A 21,589-nucleotide genomic window follows, 5' to 3' on the forward strand; every position below is an offset into this window, starting at 1 on the left:
TTTACCACAAAATGATTTACTTTATTCATAATTTTATTAATTTATTATAATATAGATATAAATGTAGATATATATACATACATATAATGTTAGTTTATTTAATTTTTTAACTAAGTGTAAATTTCAAACATTAGCTTTTAAATATTCTAAACGTGGTTTAATTTAACTTTGATTAAATTTACTTTCTATATATATGTATATATATATTATATAAATTTACTTCTTTTAAGATTATTTTCTCTCACTTCCAAAATGTACTTCTATATATAGTGAAAAAATTTTCTTTTAGGAATCTAGTCCGATAGAAATTTCCTTTTAAAAATAAGAGTACTTTAGTCTTTCTTTTAAAAGAGACGGATATTGTTAGTCCTATTGAAATTTCATTTTAAAAATAAGAATACTTTTGTTCATATATTGATTTAAAGCTACATGTTTTAGGAGTTTCTAGTCTTTCTTTTAAAAGATAAGGATATTTGTGTCCATAAAATGATATACAGCATTCGTAATTTTATATGTACTAAAGATTTGTTTGGTTAAGGTCATGAAGAGAATAATGGCTAGTAATAGAAATTAAAGTCATTCCTTCACATTACTGATGGAAGCATAGAGAAGAGGAAGTTGATGAGCTAAAAAGACAATATTGGTTGCTCTGCTCACAAAGGTGGCACTTTGCAAATGGAGTCCAGCCATGTCAAATCAACAATCAATTATTTGAGTGATGGAATCAGAACAACCCTAAATAGATTCACCATTTAAGCAGCAGAATCCAGACATTCCTGAATAGGTATTATGTGTAATAGTAAAGCAAAACAACCAGGTCACCACTTCGTTCATTTGTTTGTGATGCAGAGTTTTGACTATGCAATCTTAGATTTGATGTGTTTTGAATCAGTTTATGCCCTAATTCCAGCTTTATATCCAGAACCATATCTGAAAACACATGTACACATACAATCACCTTAAATTTTTTCCCAAAAACCTGTATTTTTTAGGGGTGTTTTTAGATATATATCTGAAAACAATTTTTGAAAACAAACCAAACACAAATCTTGTGTATTCTTTGTTCCTGCATTTGCTGATACAGAAAACTGTATCCAAATTTTAATTAAACAGGCTCTAAGATGGTCTCTTTGCTAGGCAACCCTATAAACTTTTATAACAGTTGTTTCAAGTTGTATTCAGCTGCTTTTTGGAAAAACATAATTCTTTTGCACCATGCCACAGCAGCTTTTGCCTCTACTTTTATCTAAGGATTTAGGCATGGGCTTTCTTGTTCACAATTTTTCCATTCTTTTCTTGTTTCTTATCACTCTCATACCGCATATTCCTGTGGGACATTAGATGATCTCTCTAAAGTTTACAAGATGTTGCTAAGCAGAAGAAACCCACCACAGACCACACAGTCAACCTGGTCAGAATGTTGCACAAGAAACAATGAACCATCATCATGAATGAGGATTTAAGAAGGTAATTGATACTTCAAAATTTAAACCAGCACAACAACAAAGCAATGAACTTTCCTTCATCACTTGTCACCAACCTCACAACGACAATGGATGATTTTACTTCATCACCTAATCCAAATATCAAGCAGAAAAAACTATTAATTTGCCTTTCCTTGTCACTTTTTTATTTATTCGTAGTTTATTTTAAATCCAAACCCACATGGAGGACCTCTTTTTTCTTCCTCCCAAAATCCATAACCTTATTCTTCATTTTTTCCATTGCCTTTCCGGTTAATCCATAGAAGAGTGCCATGCATTTCTTTCTCTTGAAATCTTAGTTTCTTTCAATCATTTGGGAGAGTTCTCTTTGGTAATTGACATCAAGATTTATTGAGGATGCATATTCTTTCAAACCTATCGATAAAAGCGCAAGACATGTTTCGGTTGTGTCTATCTTTGGAGGAAAGGAGATAGAACATTAAAGAACTTAAAGCCTTTCTCTTTTCAAAGACTGACAACCTTGGGTCAGAACCTTCAGAGCACCCTACAACTTCCTAATGTTCAGAATGACGGCCAGCCATTTTGGGAGGTTCTTATCTCTAGAGAAGATACGAAACAGTGGTGCTATTTAATCCATTTGAATTCCAAAAGCAAGGGAGGCAAGAGGTTGGTTAAAATTTTTCAGAGAAATTGAGGGAGTTACATCAAGGGGGAACTTGGAGTCATCTCAAGTAGTTGAAGATAGGAAGGGAGACAAGATATTTGACCAGTGTATGATTACGGCTCTACAAATGTAAGGCAGTGCATGAAACCAGTCATCTCAAGTAGTTGAAGATAGGAAGGGAGACAAGATATTTGACCAGTGTATGATTACGGCTCTACAAATGTAAGGCAGTGCATGAAACCAGCCATTGTGTCAGACGAGGCTCAGGCTTGTCAGAGAAGGGGGAGCCCCAATGCAAATGAAAAGAGAAGGAAAATTTTGAATTTCAGAAATAAAAGGGAGGATTTTCAGGAAAATTTCAGCACAATCATGGCAGCAAATTTTCGAGGGGTAACTATGGGAACTATGGACAAGATGGGATTCAGAAGATATGAGTGCCAAGGTTTAGACAAGTAGGGTTTGGAAGCGGAAATCAGAGGCCCATTACAGAGAGGGCCACCTACAGTGAAGCTCTAAATATTAGGCTAAGGAACACAGGCCCAAGGGAAGCCCAAACTAAAAAATAATCTGTCAGCCCAAATGGAGATAGATTTCATGGGGTTTGGACCTGAGGCTTTTTGAACAACTAGGAGCCTTCTTTAAGGAACAGAATTTTTTTGGGCCCGTAGAAATACAGCCAAGAAGCCTCCCAACGTGCAAATAGAGGAGATCAATACTGTTAACGGAGAAGGAGGAAAGCAGAAGACGATGATTAAAGAAGCTTCACGGAGGGTGACTGAGGAGCATGGCAAAGGGATCCTGACCCATACTTTGAGAAGGTTGGAGGATGTCTATGGTTGGGTGCAGAGGAAGTTGGAGGGAGGAGGAGCAATGCAAGGAGGAAAGGAAGGAGGTAATGTTCACAATCTAAAAAGTCTCAAATGACCCCTTTCCAAGGTGCTCAATGTTCAGATGAAGCTTCAATTCTCAAGGGTAACAAATTATCCACATTAAATAATATCCTTCCCAGTTGAGCCAAGATTTGTTCAAGCCCTTTAGCTTGGACCAAAGACCTTGAAAAGGATTTTCCAAGAGCGAAATGATACACCTAAAGGTAAACCTTCCATTCTTGGGTCTATCCATACTAACTTTAAAACATCTTTATGCCATAAGGAACCAGTTGTTAAGGGGATACCCACTGCTATAAACCTTTTTGGGGTGAGAGAGAAAACAAGGATGCCTAGATCCTTATGAATGACATAGGTCTTAAGTTGTTGAGTCCTATGGGAGGAGATCAGTACTTGCATTGAGGGGGTTGGGGAGGAGAAAAAAGTAAAATATAAGTTCGGGAATTTAGTCAAATAGCATTTTCAATTAACCATGATAAAGGGGGTAGGGTCTTAGGGATCTTTGCTGGTGTTAAATGAAGGTCAAGCCGTGGAATGTTAGGGTTTAGGGGATTTGGCTAAGAGGAGGATTGTCAGGGATTTGTTAAACAGAATTGGTCCCAACATCTTATTTCTGCAGGTAACCAAATTAGAGGACAGTAGCACCCAGCCTTTCAGGAAGAAAAAATATTCCCTGCCAGTTTTGCTAAATACTAAGGGAGTCAGGGATGGTTTACTTCTGTGTATGGCCCTACCCTTTTTTCTAGCGTAATAGGTTTTTTTCCCCTTTTTGAAGAGTTGGCTAACTTATTTGGTCTTTGTAATGAGTAGTGGGCGGTAAGCGGTGATTTTAATGTTGTTTGTAATGCGAGAGAGAAAGAGAGAGAGAGAGAGAGAATTTGTAGGGTGAACGGTGATATGAGAGGATTTAAAAATTTTATTTGGGACTGTGGCCTTAGATATCTTCCTTTAAAAAAAAATAGTGGTTTTACTTGGGTGGATTTGGGAGACGAAGCTTGTTCTCGCATTGATAGAGTCCTCTCTACGGATGTATGAGATGATTTGTTCCTAAATATTGTATAAGAGTTGTTGGTTAGACCTACATCTTGGATTCTAATACCATTCAATGGGGACCTATTCCTTTAAATTTGAGAATACATGGTTGGCCGTCTATCTTTTTGAGATAGAATTCGGGACTGTTGGAAGGAGTGTCAAGCTCGCAGGTAGGCAGGTTTAGGGTGATGAAGAAGTTGAAATTTGTTAAATACGTGCTTAGGGTTTGGAAAAAAGAGGTGTTTGTGAATATTGGTGATTAGAAGAATAACATTTTGAATGCTCTTAAATGTTCAGATAGATTAGAGGAGTGTGGTTTATTGGGGAGAGGAAGTGAGGGCGAGGAGGTTTCATCTTTGCAATGAGTTGGAAGTGCTTTTATTAAGGGAAGAAAGAAGTTGGTGTCAGCAATCAAGGGTTCCTTAAGCTAAGGATGGGGCTTGCAATTCTAGATTGTTTTATACAGTAGCTAATGAGAAGAGAAGGAAGTGTTTGACTAAACAATTGGAGTTGGATTCAGGTATGGTAGTTAGGGATCAATCACAAATTGAGGCAGGGATTACTAACTTTTTTAAAACCCTTCACACAAGTTGTGGATGGTTTGAGTACGCTTGTGATGTGCACCCAGGATTTAGGAGTGATAACTGATAAGGGCTTTGGATGTTGGCAAGTAACAGGTAGAGGTTCTCGGTTACAATCTGCTGATGATACTATTTTCTTTTTAGAGCATAGTAGTGAGCAATTTCATAAGGTACTTATACTGCTCAAAACTTTTTGGAAAGATTTCAGGATTGAAAATTAATTTGTTTAAAAATGGCTTCGCGGCATTAACTTGAGTGGTAGCGAGTTCGAGGGCATTTTCAATCTCTTGCAGGTTGCAATTTGTTGTCTTGGCCCATCTCGTATCTTGGCCTTCCTCTAGGGGGTAATCCTTTGTCCACCGCTTTCCGGGATCCGATGCTTAAGAGGGTAGCGAAGAGACTTGAAGGGTGGAAGAAGGCATATATTTCCTTGACGGGTAGGATTACTCTTGTGAGTGCTTGTCACTCTAATATTCCTATTTACTACCTTACTCTTTTTAACTCCTACGGAAGTAGTTGGGAGTTTATAGAAGCTCATTATTTGTGGTTAGGTATTGAGGAGAAAAATAGGGATTATTTTGTTCATTGGGAGGTGGTCAAGAGACCAAAATCTGAGGGAGGCCTGGGCATCGGTAGTCCCCTTAGAGTCTGGTTCTTCATGGCACAAAGTAATTACAAGTATGGTATTCATAAGAATGGGTGGGATACTAAAGGGATGGGCATTGGTTCTCATGCATGTCCTTGGAAATTTGTTTCACAAGTTCATGGCTTTTCTGTTCATAAGCTACCGGCTTCCTGTGCAATTTACCAGTAGCATAGGCTGTGAAATCCTAGAGACCGAAGGCCAAGCACCTGCTGCACCATAGAGGCAATGAATTCAGTTTGAAGGCAACAGAATACTATGATCAACATACAAATGCCACTGAAACTCAACTGAGGTGGGCAAGTAAAGCTAACCCACTAGAATACTTCTGCTCATACTGTAGCTTCCCATGATTAGTCATGAGGAACAATTGCAATTAGCAGGCCTCCAGCAACCACTCAACAAGATTGCAACATTAGTCTCAGCCATATAATAACAATATCTCATATAATTTAAAGCCACAGGCTAGTGGTACAACAATTAAATGCTTCAATTGTGGTCAACCTTGCCATAAATCTTCAGATTGTCAAGATGCAAATAGTCACAAATGGAAGTAATTATTGATTGCAGATGGTAAATGCACTACAGAAGAATTTCAAGAATGAGAGCCGCCCAATATGATGATGACGATGAAAGAGTCATTGTCAAGGGAGATGTAGGGTTCATGATTAGTGATGAGAAAGGTTCTAATCACACCATGGCACCAAGATGTTACAAATTGGATCTGCCACTGTATTTCAATCTACATGTACCATGGCTTGACATGCATGCAAATTGATAGTAAATAGTTGCAACTGCAAGAATATTAGCTCCCAAGAGGCAACGATGGAGCTGAAACTTAAGGGGAGGAACACCCTTGTATTACGAAGCATTGTTCAGTTGAATTCTCTATAGGACATAGATCTTTTGATATTGTGATATTGTTTGGAAAGACCTTGTCAATATGATAACAGGGTCACACATAATGGTCTTTTATTTTTTATTTCTTTTATTTTTTTTTGGGGGGGGGGTTGGGGAGGACATAGTTTTGTTGCCGTCAAAAAGAGAATATTTCGTCCAACCCTAAAGAAGGGAAAGATTTTATTTTGACCTTTGGCTTCATTTTTTAGAATGAAAGTGGAGGAAAATGGTGCAGTGTGTCCTCTGGGCAAGGTGAGATCCTTTAGTATTTAGAGAGTAATATGCCACCAGCTGTCCAGTCCATTTTGCAAGAATTTTCAGATGCCCTGCCTAAAGATCTGCACCAGAGTTACCTCCTACGAGTGATATTGAGTACCATATTGATTCAATACCTGAAGCTAGGTTCCAGAATAAGCCCCAATATAGGATGAATCCTAAGGAACATGATGAGTTTAATAGACAGGTTATGGAGTAGTTAGAGAAAGGTTATATATGAGTCCATGTGTGATTTCAGATTTGTTGGTTCCGGAAAAGGATTGGAATTGGAGAAAATGTATTGATGGTGGGACGATAATAATCTAACAATTAAATACATACTTCTGCTTCCTCAATTAGAAGACATGCTAGATGGCTAGATCAACTTTCTGAAATTAATGTGTTCTCAAAGGTAGATTTGAAAGAAGTGGTTATCATCAAGTTAGGGTTCATATAGGTAATGAGTCAAAAAAAAAAAACTTAATATTATTTTTATAACAAAATCATATCAAAGATTAAAAAAGCACAAAAGATAGAGGATAAGGCATCCTCAGTAAAGATAAAAAATGATTAACATAACACTGCCTTCCAATACCTTCAAAGATTGGACAGCAGTAAAATCCCCAAAAAACCCAAAAGAATGTGCCCCAAAGGAGTCAAGAAAAGTAACTTTCTCCAACAAAAAATTTGGAGAAGTCTTCTGATCCTTGAATATTTTTGCATTTCTCTCAAGCCAAGGGCCAAAAATGGGCATACACTGTACAAGTCCATAAGGGCGCATTTGGTTCACTGTTAGGCTAGGCTAATGGTCCTTAGCCTTGGTGTAACATAAAAGAAAAACAGGACTGGCCAAAAAGGAGGTCCTTGGCCCTTCTGTGTGGGATAGGACTCACTGGTTCCCCTTACTGGCCAAAGCCAGCTAAGCAAAAAATGAAAATGATGTGCTGATCATCACAAGAATCGAGCTCCACCACCCTCTCGGTGTCCTAGATCGTGTGGGCAAAGAATATTGGGTTAAAATACTTGCTGCCAGGCTATCCCTAGTCACCAGAGGTGCTGGCAAAGTTCTCTATGCCACGATCATCTTAGATCCACCATCTTCATAGAGCTATCATCATCCCAAAGCTGACTGATGAAAACTCACAGGGCTCAAATTGAGAATCCATGCCGGAGTTGAAGGTCAAAATTCAAAACCATAGGCCAACATCTGTGAATGAGAGAGGAAAGGAGGTTGGAGGCCATCGGATTGAAGGGTGGAACTCAACAACAAATGGTGAGAACAACTGCAGCTGTTTACGGAGACAGAGTTGGTGGATTTCAGATCCAACAACACGAGAACCACCACTGGTGCTCCCCCAATTTCATGCGTTGTCGCGAAACCACCACTGGTGCTCCTTTGGTTTAAGGAGTCATCACAGAACCATTGCCAATCCTCCTGTTCCAGGCATGCTTTCCCTACGTATGCAGCAAGTCACTCTCTCTGCCAATGAGGATATTTTGGTCTTTTAAATAACTATCCTGTCCTTCATAGATGGCAAGCCAAACACTAAATAGGATAACTTTAATAGCATAGCCAGTCCAGTTCACTTCAGCTTAGTCCAGTCCAGTCCAGTCCTATAAATTTTAGCTGCTGAACCAAATGCACCCTAAAGCCCTCCCACTTTAAGTTCTCCCAAAGCCCCAATATCCCACTGACCAAAAATCAAACACATTTTGTGAGGCCACCCATGCCTCACCTCAATAAGAGAACAAAGTACTCCACAGATACATTGCTACCCGGCAATGAAGAAAAGATGAGGGTCGGTCTCGTTTGACTCACATCACAGCAAGCAAACATCTGGGTTGAGTTCCTCATGTGATCTCCCTATCTGCAAGTCATTCGCATTCGTTTTGAGAGCTAGAGCCAAGATAAAAGCTTGAATCTTAAAAGGAACCTTGCTTGCCACACTGCTTTATTCAAAAAAAAAAGGGCTAGGAGTTGAAGGATTAGACGATGAGTTAGAAGAGAGAACCCTAAAGTATCCCCATCAAAAGTTGAGCACCCCCCCCCCCCCCCAAAAAAAAAAAAAAGGTATGAACAAAAGAATGCAGTGCAACCAGTAAGAAAATAAGCTCATCAACTTCTCTTTCATTGAGACTCCTAAAAAAACGGAAGCCCCATGAAAAATAGCTCCCCCCCCCCCCCAACTCCCCACCACATTTTATTTCTGAAAGGGAAAAAGTTGATATTGATGCATTATGAACAATAGATAGCTGAGGCCCCAAGAGCTCCAACAGAGTCTCTCCCACCCAAATGTCCTTCCAAAACCAAATTCTATTACTATTACCCACTTTAAAGCAAACAAGGCGAAAGAATAAACAAGGAAACAAATTTCCAGGGACTCACATAGGAAACAATGCCACTTCCTTCTGTATCCCACCCATTCCGATGCATTCTATTATCAATATAACTATACTAGCCTCTAATAGAAACCTCCATAACCACTTTCCAATTAAAGATGCATTTTCAGATTCCACATTACGAAGCCATAATCCCCTCAGAATCCCCTAACCAAATCCCAGCTAACAAGGTGACCTCTCACCCCCATCCCCCACCCCCCCCAAAAAACGAAATAAAGGAAATCTCTTATAACACAGCAGATAAAGAGCAAATGGGGACATAAGAAAGGGCAGCACTACTAGAGTAATCCTAAGCCCTCCCTCCCCCCAACCCAAACGACAAATAAGCCCTCTTCCACCCATATATTGTCCTCCCTATCTCAGCCACCAGATCTCAAAAGGCAACCAACAAAGGATTACCCCCTAAATGAAAACCTAAATACAATTTAAAGGCCAAGCTAAAGAGCCGCACCCAACAAGGGACCTAAGACCCTCTCACTCACTCAAACTCAAATTAGTGCCTGCCAGCCCACTTTTGGACAAGTTTATGTTTAACCCCAAAAACTTCTCAAAAATTCTTAACAATATGAGGACCTTACGGAATATCTGAACATTATTATCCATAAAGTTGTCCGCAATTTTAAGATGGGACATCTCCACCTTTTCCCTCCCTACGAATAGGCCTCTAATCACCCTAAGATCCTGGGCATTCAAAATCAATCTACTCAACCTATCGGTCACCAAAGTAAACAAAAAAGGAGACAACAGATCCAACCGCCTTAACCCCCGTGAAGCTCTAAACCGTCCCTAGGCTGACCATTAACCATCACTCACATATTAGTATGGCTAAGGACCCTCTTATCCAATTTCTCCACGCTGCCCCAAAGCCTTTCTCACACATCCCAGCATCAAGAAAGCCCCAAAGTTACCATATCATTGGCCTTTTCAAATCCAATTTTTAAGATCACAATTCACACCCTTCTTATCCCTCCTTCTCACATCCTTCTTTTTAATTAGTAAAAAAAAAGTATATATTTCATCAGTGGGATGCCAAACTGAAGTACAAGAAATCAACAACCCATTTAGGTGTCACAAAAATCAAAAATTACATTAAACTCATTTGCTACAAGTCCACTATGCCAACTAGAAACCGCAGTAAACACTGCTCTTTTCTGAACTGAAGCGTCGAGATTGACCTTCTGTTCCTCTCTTTCCATACACACCTGAAAATTGCAAGAGGAATGAGGGACAAAGCCTTCCCCTTTTCCTTTATTGCCCAAATCCCTTTCCAGGCCCAAAGCTCCCCTCCAACAGATCTAATGGTAATCCACCATTGTCTGATAAGAGTCAAAGCCACATTTCAAAGATTTCTAGTCCAAGGGCAATGGAGAAGGATATGGTCTACTGATTCATCCTCAGCCAAGCAGAGGGCGCATCTGTTGGCAATGGAGAACCCCCTTCTCTGCAAGTTGTCCAGGGTCAAGATCTTACCATGTGGTGCTACCCTCCTTCTCAATTCCTTAACCAGCCCATTTACTACCAAAACAGCATATCTAAGATGTGTCTATTTTTACAGCTCCCTAAGTCTCCTTGATGATACCTTAGTTAAAACCTTCTAAGCAGTTGATCACCAAACTAATCGGCATGAAATTCTTCACCCTCTTTGACCTCTCCTTAGTGTTATAAAAGTGGAGTTCACACTCTTCCCCACCACCCCATTATGACGAAACTCCCTCATGATATTTTCTTGCAACCCCTTCCAACTATTTTGAACAAAGGCCGTCGTAAAACCATCACAATCCGATGCTTTATCACTATCCACATCGAACACAACCATCCTAACTTCCTTTGTATCAAAAAGCCTCTCTAGCCAAATTAGCCATATCCTAACCCACGGGACTTCAATCTAGAGTATATAACAATAGATTAAAATGCGTAATCTCATATCCAATTTGTTTGAGATTCCTCACTACTTTACCGGAGTCTAACTCCAGCACCATTAGTTCTTTCTCCTCCTCCCATTAGCCACCCTATGAAACAAGAATTACAATACCCTTGTTAACCCATTTTACCCTCAATTTTTTATACCATCTCTTTTCCCTCAGCAAGCGCACCTCCAATTACTCACTACAGAGATGAATCCTCTTAACACTGTCCTCCTCATCAAACAAACTACAATCCTCCATTCTATCCAACTAAACAATCTAAGAAAAAATATTGTTTCTTTCACTCCCTAGCATTCCAAAACACCTCTCTATATCATTCCTTCACCTTATTTTTAACAAACTTCAATTTGTTCATCACTTTAAAACCTTCCCACCCCTAAATGTGGCACCCCTTCACCAATATCTAATATTTATCCTGGAAGAAGGACGAGACACCCACATATTGTCGAATCTAAAAGGAATACAAACACCACTAAACGAGATTGGAGTCTAAGAGTACTGGACAATGACAAGAAATAGGCCTAACCAGCACCTCTTGCACAACATTTCAAACCCAAGCACCATAAATAGAAATCCATCAAAGCAAGACAAGGCCTGTCTATCTTCAAACGCCACCCAGAGAAAATGGCACGTCCCTCAAGCTGTAGTCCCAAATCTTAAAAAAAAAAAAAAAATCAAATTTCCTCATGCTACTAGTCACCCTCAAGCCCCCAAACTTCTCCCTAGAATTTCTAATTACATTGAAAAGCCCACCAGCCCCCGCATAGATTACGAAGGCCAAACAAACAAGCTAACTAATCAAAGAAAACATTATGCTGAGACGACACTGTTTGACAATAGATGGAAGTAGACCCATTTCCCAAAACCCCTAACCTCTAACAAAACAAACAAAGCAAGACCCAGAAAATATAATATCTAGACTTGAGAAGGCTTCTGTAAATGGCCAGTTATGCAATTTGGATTGCTAAATGCAACAATTTTCATGGGTAAGCTTGTAGCAGTCTATTTTGGCAATATTCTAGCATATAGCAAACTCTTGAATTGCACCAACATCCATCTACAGTTGTCCTGTCCATGCCATGGGATACAAAATTATTTATCAACTTGAAAAAAGTGAAGCTTCATTGCAGATCAAGTCTTGTTCTTAGGATATGAAGTCAATTGACAAGCAATTCAAGCAAATTAGGCCAAAGCACTGGCCTTTCTTGATTGCCCAAACCTTAGGAACATTCACTAGGATAGTAATTTTCTTTTATTAGCTTCATTTTATATAAGCCTTATATGGGATTTTAATTCTATAGTTGGCATCAATAACTGACTGCAAGCAAGGATCACTTAAGTGGAGAGATGAAAGCTAAAGAAAGTTACAAAATCATCAAAGAGAAGCCGTCGGAAGCACTATACTCTGAATACTCTCTCGTCCATATTTTGATTGAAGCATTTGAATTAAAAAAGGGCAGTACCTAGCCAAGAAGGTAAACCAACCATCCTATTTAGTGGGAAGTTAAGTTGGTCGAACTATACCACTATGCCATTGTACAAACATTGGAGAGAGTTCATTTTGTATTCCAACCACAAGGCTTGAAATATTTGAATAGGCAACAGCACCTAAATCATTGTCATGGAAAGTAGGCAGAATTTTTGCAGAGATTCTTCTTTACAGTGAAGAACAAATTGCACATAACTAAGCCAACAATGTCTTTTATTACTATGGATTGTTCATGTTGTCAAGTTTGACAACCTCAAGGACTTGTCTCAAGATTATCCCCATAGGAAAGAAATATGAGTAAGTTTCATCTGGACAACAGAGAGTTGTTTGCATGCACTCTTGTTTTCTTTTGTGGGGCAAACAAAACTTTGCATACTTAATTGCTCTCCAAAGGAGAAACCTTCTTAGGGTACACGATGAGTTTAGTCTGGAAGGGATAAGACTTATGCCTTAATTTCCAGAAGTTACTTTTGGCTGAAATTAAGAACAGATGTTAATGGCTCATTAATGTTGCCACTACTGTCAGGTATCAAAAGAGGGAGCTACAAATACTGATCACTTGTACACTCCTTTAGCTATTCCAACAGCTACATGGACAGATGTTGGCATGGATCAACCATGGGCTACCACAAACTTAGAGAGGTTTTGATTTTTATTCTAATAGTTGTGGGATGGTTTGTAGAATGGTGCACATTATAACCTGTTAGAAGACTATGAGTGCTCCAGATATGTCAATCTTTTCTTCACAAAGACTTTTCGTTTGCACGGTTTACCGAAACCTAGTGTTTTAAAAGGCGTTCGTGAGGCGCGCCTCTTGATGCATTTTGAGCATAAAACGCCCTAAGGCGTAACCTAAAAGGCGTAAATCCTAAAATGTGTACACCTCAGGATGAAAGGCGCGCCTTTTACGCCTCATATGGGAAGGCGTACGCCTATTGAGAGCAGCCTGATTTAAAATATTTAAAAAAAATTAAAAAAAAAAAAGCAAACAAAACTGATAGGGCCTTGATGAGCGTCAAAACGCCCCTCTCCCGATGAAGTTTCTTTCTTCCAAGGTTACGTCTATCTCCGACAACTCCTCCAACTTCTCGTCTTTCTCTGACGAGTTGACAATCCCTTCCGACATCTCGTCTCTCTCGGATGACCCCTTCGAACCTCTCATCTCTTTCCAAGATTGCATCAAGCTACGAATACTCCTCCAGCTACTCGTCCCTCTACAGCATATCGCCTCTCTTCAGCGACCCTCTACAGCCTCTCGCCTCTCTCCGCGACCCCCTACAAACTCTGCTTCGAGATCTCTTCTCAGTCTGAGGTCTCTCCTCAAACTAATTCAAGTATTCAACTCTCTCTCTCTCGTGTCGTTCGTAGCAAACTCCTAGAAGCAGACTCTCTACCAATGTCTCTAAAACTCAAGGTAAGCTGCAGCTGCTTTTGATTTGCTTCAGTTTTCACTTGTATACTATATATAAATTTACTTTATTTATTAATTATTTAAAAAAATACAATCCCAAAATGCTTACGCCTCAACGCCTTTAAGGCTTACACCTCGCCTCGCGAATGGTAAAACGCCTCGCCTTACACCTTCGCCTTTTAAAACATTGTCGAAACCCATAACTTATGATTAGGAGACAAAATTATTGGCCATTTTTTGGAGGATAATATGGAGAAAATTTGGGATCTAACCAAAACTTCAGTTTATGCTTATCATCCACAATTTGATGGGCAAAATGAAGTTACCAAAAGAAATCGAAGGTATTTGATTCAAAGTTTAGTCAGCAGCAAAATTAAGCAGTGGGACTGGTTCTTCCTTAAAAATTTTTGATAAAATATCAAAAAACATGACAGAAAAATGAGTCTCTTTGAGACTGTCTATGGGCAGAATCTAAGAAGTGTATTGGGCCTTATTCCAATACCATTATCTAGTCATGCGAATTACAAACCTAAAGAGATGATAAATTGCACCAGGTAGATTCATGACGTGATTAGAAAGCAAAATAGCAAATTGGCTATAGCACTCAACCATAAGAAACATGCAAAAAATTTATAATGTTTCAAGTTGCTTACAGCTTAGGGCTACATTGACAACAGATAGGCATAGAGCAATAAATATAACAAGTTAAGTGTGAGGAGTGATCCTTGCAAGGAGCTAGAAAGGATCAGTGATACAGCATGCAAGTTAAAGCTTCCAAGCCATATAAAGATCACAGATGTTTTCAATGTGAACTATGACGACCATCTAGTTCCTTGCTACAGCAATTCCTCCCTTGAAAATGGCCCCTCCATAGAGTGAAGTGAGAAACAAATAAGAGCTTGACTAACAAGACCATTTCCAAACAGACCTTCCATTTCTCTAGTCATTGACAACATCATGATAGATGTTTGAAAATAAAAACTAAAAGATTACATAGAAAAGATATCAATAACAAAAGCATTGTATAAGGGGTATGACTTGAGCTTTCTCACAATGCAAGGAAACACACACGGGCTGACACATTCCTTGGCACAACTACAAAAATAAAATGTGTAGAACTTTGTATTACCTTCCCGCTTGGCAAAGGTAGAGCAACTGAACAAATCCTAAACACTCGGCCTTCTCTCAAAATCAACACTAAGTGTGTCTCATTGAAATCAACATCCTCAATAACCAAATCCTGGTCGTCAATAAATACACTCTGCAGATGATTAAAAGTGACATCAAGTTAAAGTAGCAAACAAGGAATAAAGAAAGAAACAATTGAAAAACAGTGTAGTGTAAAAGTTCACAAAATCAATAAAATATTGCCAATAATGCTAACCAATGCTTATCCGAAAGTAATAACAAAAACACACATGGAATAAACAGGAGATAGGACACAATGTTTCTTACTTTTCAATCTTTAGTGCCCAAGAACTGGAACAGGTGTTAGACCAACATCAAACAGTTAATATTTAAAATCTGAACAAAGGCAACATTCTGTGAACACTCATTAAGCATCAAGAGATATGATTCAAAGACTGACCTCCCAGTCTCTAAAATTGGAAGAAGCTTCAAAAGGACAACGTAGGAGATAGTGACAGTCAACTGGTTGGCCCTCCTTAGCTGCATCAGTAAATAAATAAAGAAACCCTTGATGATGCTCAACTATGCAGTGGGCTTGAGCTTCACACTCCCATACTAATGTCATGCCAGACAAAGGATCAGCTGCATTTATCAGAAACACCTAGAAATGGCCTCAAATATGATGAGGGTACATCCATAATCTGTGCAAAATGTTTCAAATTGCTGACAGGAAGAGGTTCATGGTACCTTAGAAGATGCAACAGAAAAGGTGTTTACAGTCACAAATTGGAAATCTTTTGTGTGCCTTATCTTGACATGGATATTGTCATCCAATTCTTCAAAAAGCATAACATCGTGCTCATTTGATCCAATCATGCTACAATATATCCTAATGAAAAGATAAAATAATATCAACAATGTTGCTTCGAACAAGTGACGCAAAACAATACAAGACAGTCCATATTCAATGAATTACAAACCGATATGGCCTCTTATTCTGATCTGTGACCGTGTAAAGCAATGCTTTCCCATGTTTTTCCCAGGCCAAATTAGAAACACGATCAACTTGAGGTGTACTAAGTAAGGCACCAGAATTCAAATCTCTAACAGATAACTTATAGTAGTCATTGTCTTTATCATACATAGTGTATGCATAATACCGGTGGTCTGGTGACACTTCTGATGATTCTTCAAATGCATAGCCTATCAATCGCAATAAAATTTCATTTTTTTTTGTCAAAACAAGGACTTATATAAAAGAGCGGGAAAAGTAAAAACAAAAAGGGGAAAAAATTGCAATTACCAATACCTCCAAATCTTTCAGCTTCTTCATTGTAATCAAGAAGCTTTTGCTCAATTCTCCTCCCAGACGTGAAATCGAATCCAGCTGAAGGAGATTTATTTGAAATGAACTCTTCGTTCAAGCTTGCCAATCTCCGGCAGAGCACTGGATACTGCTTCCCTTCTTCGACTCGCCGATAGTACAACCTGCGGCGACGAATACGGTACCCACCTTGAAATGGTAAAAATTTAAAAACTGAGCTTCAGAATCACACACAATGCGAAAATTGAAGACATGAAGAGAATAATTGACCGATTCAGTAAATAATGACAGACCATGGACCCCAGCGGAGAGGAGGGGTGGAGAGGTCAAAGGCCATGCGAGAGGCCATTTCGGACTGGAGCTTGCTCTGTAGGCGTTGGGTGTCGTACATGACGGCCTCGGTGTACTTCTCTTCTTGCTCCATGCACACGTCCATGTGGCGCATGGCGACCTTATCGTTGAGGCTGGACATCCAGCTGTAGGGGTCCTCCCATGATTGTTCGTGGAAGGTGAAGGTCGCGGGCTTTTGAGGCGGTTTCGGGGGCGTCGGGGGGGACGGGGGCGTCGGTGCTTTCGGAGGAGCCCTGTAATGAGCGGAATGGAGAAGATACACGGCGGCTACTGGGCGGCAGAGACGATGCCGCCGATGTGTGACTGTTCCAAGCAGATGGCGCATGCTCCGCAATCGACTATGGGCGGGCGGGGGTAGGGAAGGGTTTAGGGTTTAACAGTCCGATCTGCGAAAAACAAAACCAGACATTCGCGGTTCAGCACTTCCTTAACCGAACGAACGATCAATTTTATTTTATTTTTTTGTCATAATAAAATGAGTAAAAGAGTAAAAGACATTGAAGACCGTTCAGTTCTGAAATATATATATTTTTTAATTTACAATTTTTAAAAAACTATAGAATTTCCTCTTTTTTTTAGTTATTTAAGGTTTGTATTAAAGAAAATAGAAAATAGGAGATTTGTTTAATTGCGTAAAACGATTTTTTTGCTTTTTAATTTTAATTTTTAAATAATTACAAAATCACATCGAATTTTCTAATTTTACAAAACTTAGATTTGAAAATAAAATTTTAAAAACTAATGGATGTTTTTCAACTTTTTTTTGTAAATTAGAAAATTATAAAATATGTGTCTATTATAATTATTTAAAAAATTAAAAATAAAAAATATTTTCCACGACTAAATAGTATCATACAAAATTTTTTATAAAAATATTACAAATTGAAAAGTAAACTATATTTTTTGTAATTCTTTGAAAATCTCAAATAAAAACTAAAAATTATTGTCACTGACTAAACAAACTCTGACTGACTTCTTTTAAGTTGGCAAAAAATATGCTAATCTTGTATGAGGTCTTAAGATTTTTAAAGACCTCTGCTGAAATTTATCAAAAAGATATAAATGTTTCCTAAAGGTTCAAAAAATTGAAAAACTTCGCACGTTTAAATTTTGATATAACTTATGTTTTTTTTTTCCATTTTAACCTTGTTTGTCATATGAAAGAGGATGTGACAGGGACACTTGTTTCACAAAAATGAGAAAAAAATATGATAAAATATAAAAAAACAAATAAGAGGATCAGATTTAACCCCCCGCCTCAATTTTCCAGTGCATGTGTTTTATATTGGGCTTGAATCGGCCTAAGCTGATTCAATCAATTTTGGTTTAGTTTTGTACCAATTCAATATTGTGCAAACATTTTTCAAAAAAATAAATAATAATGATTGGCAACAAATTAAGTGCATCTCATATAATTAAACATAAAAAATAATATAAATTAGTTTGTATTAATAAAAATATAATTAAATTTTAATGAATTAAATTATACTTATATAAGTATATATATTTTCCTTAAATATTGAGTTATAATTTTTGGTAAAGAAGATAATCGCATATGTGTGCATGAAGAAGAAAAGATAAAATCACTAATTTAGCAACTAGATAGTATGGTTTGAATAGTAAAAAAAAAAATATGTTGAATTTGTTGGGAAAAAAAAAGGACTTTCACTTTTATGGTAGGGTGGAATTTAGAAAGTGGAATAAGACAAAAAAAAATTATCTTTACAAATTTTATTGGAACATTTGAGGACAAACAAAATTAATCAATAATAATGAGCCAAGGGCTCAAAAAATAAGAACTCAATTAGATTACAAATAAACAAGTTTAATCATGTACAACTCCTAGTTTATTTCTATCCCTAAATACATAATTTTACTAAAACACAAGGAAAAAACATTGAAAAATTAAGATTATTAAAAGCATAAAAAACAACCCAATAAAAAGTATAATATGTTAATAAAGGAGTTTTTATTTTGTTCCCGGGAACCTTAATTTAGAACTTTGTTAATAATTAAACAATCTAATAAATATTGTTACTTTATTATTGTTTAATTATTTGAAAGAGTAGTAAAAGGTAGGAAAAAGAAAAAAGAAAAGTACAAAAAAATGCAAGAGAACAAAATTTTGGCCACTATGTGTCTACACTTTATTATCATAAAAAGGAAAAAAAATTTAAACTACTTTTTATTGTTTAACTATTTGAGAGAGAGAGAGAGAGAGAGAGAGAGAGAGAGAGAGAGAGAGAGAGAGAGAGAGAGAGAGAGAGAATTAAAAGGAAAAAAGAAGGAAAGTAAGAGAGTGAGAGACAAAGAGAGAAGCTACAACCAACACATGTTTATAGGACGAAGCCCTATTCTTCAGGCAATACCCCATGCCTAGCATACTCCTTGCAGGATGGAACCCTCCTCCTCAAGTGACACCTCACACCTGGAACCCTCCTTACAAGATGAAGTCCTCCTCCTCACGTGATATCTTACACTTGAAACACGGTTCACTACCTAAATCGCGGCGATACAAAAGATATAAAACTTTTCATACAATAAGCAGTGCTTCTCAAAAAACATATTTATACAATTGAAAAAACTAATGCAATATTGTTACTTTATTATTGTTACATTATTTGAGAGAGTAGTGAAAGGTGGGGAAAAAAAAAGAAAAGTATAAAAAAAAAAAAAGAGAGAACAAAATTTTGGCCACTATGTGTCTACACTTTATTATCATAAAAAGGAAAAAAATTTTAAACTACTTTTTATTGTTTAATTATTTGAGAGAGAGAGAGAGAGAGAGAGAGAGAGAGAGAGAGAGAGAGAATTAAAAGGAAAAAAGGAAGGAAAGTAAGAGAGTGAGAGACAAAGAAGCTACAACCAACACATGTTTAAAGGACGGAGCCCTCCTCTTCAGGCAATACCCCATGTCTGACATACTCCTTACAGGATGGAACCCTCCTCCTCAGGTGATACCTCACACCTGGAACCCTCCTTACAAGATGAAGCCCTCCTCCTCAAGTGATGTCTCACACCTGGAACACGGTTCACTACCTGAACCGCAGGGATAGAAAAGATATAAAATTTTTCATACAATAAGCAATGCTTCTCAAAAAGCATATTTATACAATTGAAAAAACTAATGCACTCTCAAATGAATTATATTTGAATCTCAGTGTATGATATTTTCTCTCAAAATATATTTTGCAATTAAACGAATGAGACTATAGAAATGTTTTTCTCAAAATTTGACCTTTGATAAATCAAATATAGACTATGTCGTTCGGATTGACTAATGCACGGGCGGTGTTTATGGATCTGATAAATCAAGTGTTCCATCAGTACTTAGACCAGTTTGTTGTGGTATTTATTGATGATATATTGGTTTACTTGAAGAATTTTGAGGAGCACGAGGATCATTTGGGGTTGGTATTGTAGATATTAAGGGAAAAGAAGTTTTACGCTAAATTCAAGAAATATGAATTCTGGCTAAAGCAGGTCACTTTTCTCTGGCATCTGATTTCTAGGGACAGCATATCAGTAGATCCGAGTAAAATAGAAGTAATAGTGAATTGGGTGAGACCGGTGAATGTTCAGGAAATCAAAAGTTTCTTAGGTCTGACAAGGTACTACCGTCATTTTGTGGACGGCTTTTCCAAATTATCGGGTCCACTAACACGACTCATGAGGAAAAATGTGAGATTTGAATGGACCGACGATTGAGGGCAGAGTTTCCAAGAGTTGAAGCAGTGGCTGGTCACTACACTAGTATTATCTATTCCATCGAGAGAAGATGAATTTGTTATATACAATGACGCATCCCTGAAGGGACTTGGGTGTGTGTTAATGCAGCATGGGAGGGTTATTGCTTACGCTTCTTAGCAGCTTAAGGAGTATGAAAAGAACTACTCGGTACATGATTTGGAGTTAGCTACAGTGGTATATGCTCTAAAGATTTGGAGGCATTACCTTTATAGTGGGAGATGTGAGATCTTCACTGACCATAAAAGTTTGAAGTATTTCTTCACCCTGAAAGAATTGAATATGAGGCAGAGAAGATGATTGGAGCTCATTAAAGATTATGATTACACTATCAATTATCACTCAGGGAAAGCAAACGTCGTGGCTGATGCTTTGAGCTGAAAATCAGTAGGAGCAGCATTGTCAGCAGAGAAGATTCAGCATCCGATTTAGATGGATCTGGAGAGACTTAGTGTGCTAATAGAGAATGATCACCAGAAATTTATTGTCAATCTAGTGTTACAATCTATTTTGCAGGAGAGGATTAAAGTTGCTTAGAGGAAGGACGCAGAATTGGTAGAACTGATAGATAGAGTGCAGAACGGACCGAGAGAGAAGTTCAGTGTTTCAGATGATGGAACTCTGAGGATTCATACCAGACTATGCGTACCTGCAGATATTGAGATTAGGAGAGCTATCCTAGAGGAGACACATAGATACCTTTACACAGTACATCCTGGCAGCACTAAAATGTATCAGGACCTTCGAGAGTCATTCTGGTAGAGCGATATGAAAAGGGAGATAGCTAACTTTATGAAGCAACGTTTGACGTGCTAGCAGGTAAAGGTTGAGTACTAAATACCGGAGAGACAGTTGCAGCCACTCCACATTCCTTAAGGGAAGTGGGATCATATATCCATGGACTTTGTTATAGGGTTACTGCAAGCCTTGCATGGACAGAATGCTATTTGGGTGGTCATTGATCGATTGATGAAGACTGCTCATTTTCTCCCTATTAAAATCAACTACTCTATGAACAGACTGGCAGAATTATACATTCAGAAAATAGTTCGACCATATGGTGTGCCAGTATCCATAGTTTCAGATTAAGACCCACGTTTCACGTTACGATTTTGGAGGAGTTTGCAGGAAGTTTTGGGGTCTTAGTTATCATTTAGCACAACCTTTCATCTTTAGACTGATGGGCCGACAAAGAGGATGATTCAGATACTTGAGGATATGCTACGAGCATGTGTACTGGATTTCGGGGGTAGTTGGACCCAGTATATGTCGCTAGTTGAATTCGCGTATAATAATAGCTACCAAACCAGCATTGGGATGGCACCTTACGAGGCATTATATGGTAGGAGGTGTCATTCTCCACTATACTAGGATGAAATGGGTGTGAGGGGAGTTTTAGGACCAGAG

The 21,589-nt window shown here is 38.1% G+C and overlaps 1 protein-coding gene across 1 annotated transcript in view; it reads right to left on the minus strand.

Annotated features, from left to right (window-relative positions):
- Window positions 1-16,835, minus strand: part of LOC131167182 (uncharacterized) — a 38,412-nt gene extending 21,577 nt beyond the window's left edge. The window contains exons 1-6 of the mRNA XM_058125965.1: window positions 16,378-16,835; window positions 16,070-16,248; window positions 15,741-15,963; window positions 15,508-15,649; window positions 15,221-15,421; window positions 14,762-14,893 (exon numbers count right to left, since the gene is read on the minus strand). Coding sequence (XP_057981948.1) covers window positions 14,762-14,893; window positions 15,221-15,421; window positions 15,508-15,649; window positions 15,741-15,963; window positions 16,070-16,248; window positions 16,378-16,760 — 1,260 coding nt within the window. The 5' untranslated portion in view covers window positions 16,761-16,835. The remainder of the gene's footprint in view (window positions 1-14,761; window positions 14,894-15,220; window positions 15,422-15,507; window positions 15,650-15,740; window positions 15,964-16,069; window positions 16,249-16,377) is intronic.
- Window positions 16,836-21,589: the final 4,754 nt, after the last annotated feature.

The sequence above is a fragment of the Malania oleifera genome, chromosome 1, assembly GCF_029873635.1.
Source record: "Malania oleifera isolate guangnan ecotype guangnan chromosome 1, ASM2987363v1, whole genome shotgun sequence".
NCBI lineage: Eukaryota > Viridiplantae > Streptophyta > Magnoliopsida > Santalales > Ximeniaceae > Malania > Malania oleifera.